The sequence below is a fragment of the Montipora capricornis genome, chromosome 10 (genome assembly GCF_036669925.1).
Source record: "Montipora capricornis isolate CH-2021 chromosome 10, ASM3666992v2, whole genome shotgun sequence".
Taxonomy (NCBI): domain Eukaryota; kingdom Metazoa; phylum Cnidaria; class Anthozoa; order Scleractinia; family Acroporidae; genus Montipora; species Montipora capricornis.
The window spans coordinates 25,515,888-25,519,629 of record NC_090892.1 but is presented as its reverse complement, the minus strand read 5'-3'; the positions used below and the strand labels follow the sequence as shown (position 1 = coordinate 25,519,629).

The following is a 3,742-nucleotide window of genomic DNA, read 5'->3' as shown; positions in this document are numbered from 1 at the left end:
TTCCCATTAATTTTTGTCTTTATCTTTTTTAGCAAGTCTGAAAAATTGTCTCATGGACGCGTGCTACCGAGGCAACCTAACCCTTTCTATCCCATTTTATGACCTTAGTATCCAGCGAGTTTCATTGTCCCTATCTCCCATGGTATTAAACACTTAATGACTGGTCCTGAGGGAAACAGTTCCTTTTGTTTCCCGAGAATCTTAATGTTTCCCCGACGCGCAGCCGAGGGAAACATTGAGATTCCCGAGGGACCAGTCATTGAGTGATTTGTTATATAGCACAAAAAGGGAAACGTGCAACGGCGGTCGTCGGTCAACATTCGCGGGTAACAGTGCAGTTACCCTCCGACGTCATAGATTTTGCACTGTTGCCCGCTCAGAGACGTTTTGGCGGGAAACAGTTTTATTGTTAGATGTCATGTTACCTCGAAGTAACCAATGAGAGCGCGCGCTCTGGGAGAAAATCTCAGCTATATAACAATATTTATTAATAACTCCAGACGAGGGAAAAATACTGCTCAAGGCTCATATATATATTTTTTCACGTTTAATTTCATCATATCCTTTTTACTACAACGAAGCATTTAGTTTCCGAGGCTAAGCAGCTCTCTGGCAACTCAAGATATGAATAAACTACTAAAATATACAGCTGTTTTACAAACGTACGCGATATGCATTCATAGCCACTACCAGGTTTGTTAATTAAAATACTACCACCAAAAATGACAACTGGGGAGCAGGGCTGGCGCAGTGGTGAGAGCACTCGCCTGCCACCAATGTGGCCAGAGATTGATTCTCGGAATAGACGCCACATGCGGGTTGAGTTTCCGCGGGGTTCCCCTCTCCTCGAAAACCAACATTTGCTTTGATTTTCTTCTGATTTCGGTTGATTTGTAGTCTTCCCAATTAGTAGAGCATTTGTGCTCGGCTAAATAACCTTGAGACTTAAATAAAGCGATGATTATTATTACTATTATTAGATGCATCGTAATAGTCTCTTACGGTAAGTACTACCTGTATAATGGTATTTTTATGCGACTTTTTGTAAGCTAACGACGTTACAAAGTTTGTGAAATTCCCAAAAGACTTCAACGGTCAGAGTTTTCGATATTTTTTCAAAGTATCGGACATGGTTTTTTTCCGTTGTAGGGCCGATTGCAAGTGCCTTAGGACCAAACCCTCAAGAAGACCTGGTGATTTCTTGTTAGTTTGGAGGGTTTATTGCGATTGATATACCCAAGTCCAAAAAAATATATTAAAAAAAGGAGGAAAAAAAGAGGCAAACAAATCTTTGAATTTATAGCATCAAAGTACCAAAAGTGAAATGGTAAACAAGCGCACGAAAACGTCCGGCCTCCGGCCTGGAAAGAAAACCCTGAACGGTAACATTATAAGCAGACTTTAGCAGGCATAACTTTGGAAACAAATTGTACAAATCATTATGTTTAATTTTTTTAGCATTCCGTAATCAGGAGAGTCCATCCTCACCATCGAGTCTCAGTTTCGTCAACAAAGGTGTAGGCGATTCTATGTTTGGAACGCGTAATAATCATAGCTCATCCAGGAAAATTGCTTTGTTTTAAGAAGATGACAAAGGAACTATAAACATAGTACCTTCCCTTTCAGATCGATCCCTGTTTTATGATGTCACAGCCCATGCAAATCAAAACTAAACTGACTGATTTTGTTTACTCCTAAGCTTGTTCATTGATCAGAAATGCATGCTCCAGATTATTAGATTCTTGTAAATACCGATATTATTGAGATTATTGGACATCGTCGTTGGCAATAAAAACTTATCCCGGTTTCTGTAATCTTCCTTCAACACCGCATGTTCATTTTATTTTTATAATACCACACGGTAAGGAATTCCGATACAAGATTTAGATTATCCAAGGCTCCCTCATCCGTGCTAGTAACGGAACACAGAGTCAAGGACACACATAATTTCTTGAGATCGGACAGTTTTATCTAGTGTTTTAACGATAAAATCTCAAAAACAGATCTCAAGGGGATAAATTGAAAGCACGTGGTGCGGAATTTCAAATCCTGAGATTTGAAGGTAATCTTTTCCTGAAAACGATTTCACAATCAAATAATGGACTCGTATGCTGTCGGGTCACATTATTGAAGGGCCTAAGGTACTTTATTCTATAATAGACTGCCGTTGTCCGGGATAATTTTCAGTTAAGTTAATGCCTTTAAAAAAGCCAGTCAGAAATGCGTATCGAATGTCTATCTCGGGTATGCGAGATCGTCTAGTTTCCTTCTTGTGTCAAATGCCACTTTGTCAGTATCTTCTTCTTCAAGACCACCGCTTTCGCTTTCTTCAAAGCCAAAGTTGACTGATCGAGGTTCAACTGACTCTTTCGGCCTCTCATTAATACAGGCAAGGTCAAAGCTTTCTGCTCCACTCTTCTTGAACTCCTCTAATGTCTTCTTTGGGTTTGCGAGATGGTCCAGTTTCTTACTTGTGTCAAATGCCACCTTGTGAGTATCTTCTTCTTCAAGACCACCGCTTTCGCTTTCTTCAAAGCCAAAGTTGACTGACCGAGGTTCAACTGATTCTTTCGGCCTCTCATGAATACAGGCAAGGTGAACGATTACTGCTCCACTCTCCTTGAACTCCTCTAATGTCTCTTTCGGGTTTGCGAGATGGTCCAGTTTCTTTCTTGTGTCAAATGCCACTTTGTCAGCATCGTCTTCTTCAAGACCACCGCTTTCGCTTTCTTCAAAGCCAAAGTTGACTGATGGAGGTTCAACTGACTCTTTCGGCCTCTCATGAATACAGGCAAGGTCAAAGCTTTCTGCTCCACTCTCCTTGAACTCCTCTAATGTCTCTTTCGGGTTTGCGAGATGGTCCAGTTTCTTACTTGTGTCAAATGCCACTTTGTCAGCATCTTCTTCTTCAAGACCACCGCTTTCGCTTTCTTCAAAGGCAAAGTTGACTGACCGAGGTTCAACTGATTCTTTCGGCCTCTCATGAATACAGGCAAGGTGAACGATTACTGCTCCACTCTCCTTGAACTCCTCTAATGTCTCTTTCGGGTTTGCGAGATGGTCCAGTTTCTTTCTTGTGTCAAATGCCACTTTGTCAGCATCGTCTTCTTCAAGACCACCGCTTTCGCTTTCTTCAAAGCCAAAGTTGACTGATGGAGGTTCAACTGACTCTTTCGGCTTCTCATGAATACAGTCAAGGTCAAAGCTTACTGCTCCACTCTCCTTGAGCGCACCAGATACTGATGGCGCATTAAACTTACCAGTTTGCAGTTGTTGTTTCAGCAAATCGTTCCCTGTCATTCCTCGTATTTCGTTTTGGAGGTCATTAAGAGGCAAAAGCAACGCCAGGCAACACGAAAGAGACCATTGTGGATTTTTGCGCCACTCCTTGACAAAGCGGTAGATATACCAGACGTACTGGACTGAAAAAGAGAAAGTAAAGAAATACGTTTGTTTGTTATCTCTAGTGAGCGAAAAGCCAAACAGCGGAGCTTCGTACTCTGAAAAGTGCGCGACTTTCTTTTTCTGCCAGTAGATGTTAATGCCCGGATGTTTGTTTGCGTGACGGTAGTCCATTCATAGTGAAAGATCTTGAAGTGTTTCACATGCATAGCCAAAGGAGTTTTGTGGGGGAACTATAAAAATAAACTTGTTTTTGAAGAAAATTTGAAAAAAAGTGACCAAAAAGTACAAACCGATTCTGTGTCTTCATCGTAGCGGTGCAGTTTACGGAGTTTTTGAC

At 41.3% G+C, this 3,742-nt stretch overlaps 1 protein-coding gene across 1 annotated transcript in view; it reads right to left on the bottom strand.

Moving 5' to 3' along the window:
• Window positions 1-2,235: 2,235 nt before the first annotated feature.
• LOC138020524 (uncharacterized) overlaps window positions 2,236-3,742 on the bottom strand; it is a 28,888-nt gene continuing 27,381 nt past the window's right edge. The window contains exon 6 of the mRNA XM_068867495.1: window positions 2,236-3,422. Coding sequence (XP_068723596.1) covers window positions 2,236-3,422 — 1,187 coding nt within the window. The remainder of the gene's footprint in view (window positions 3,423-3,742) is intronic.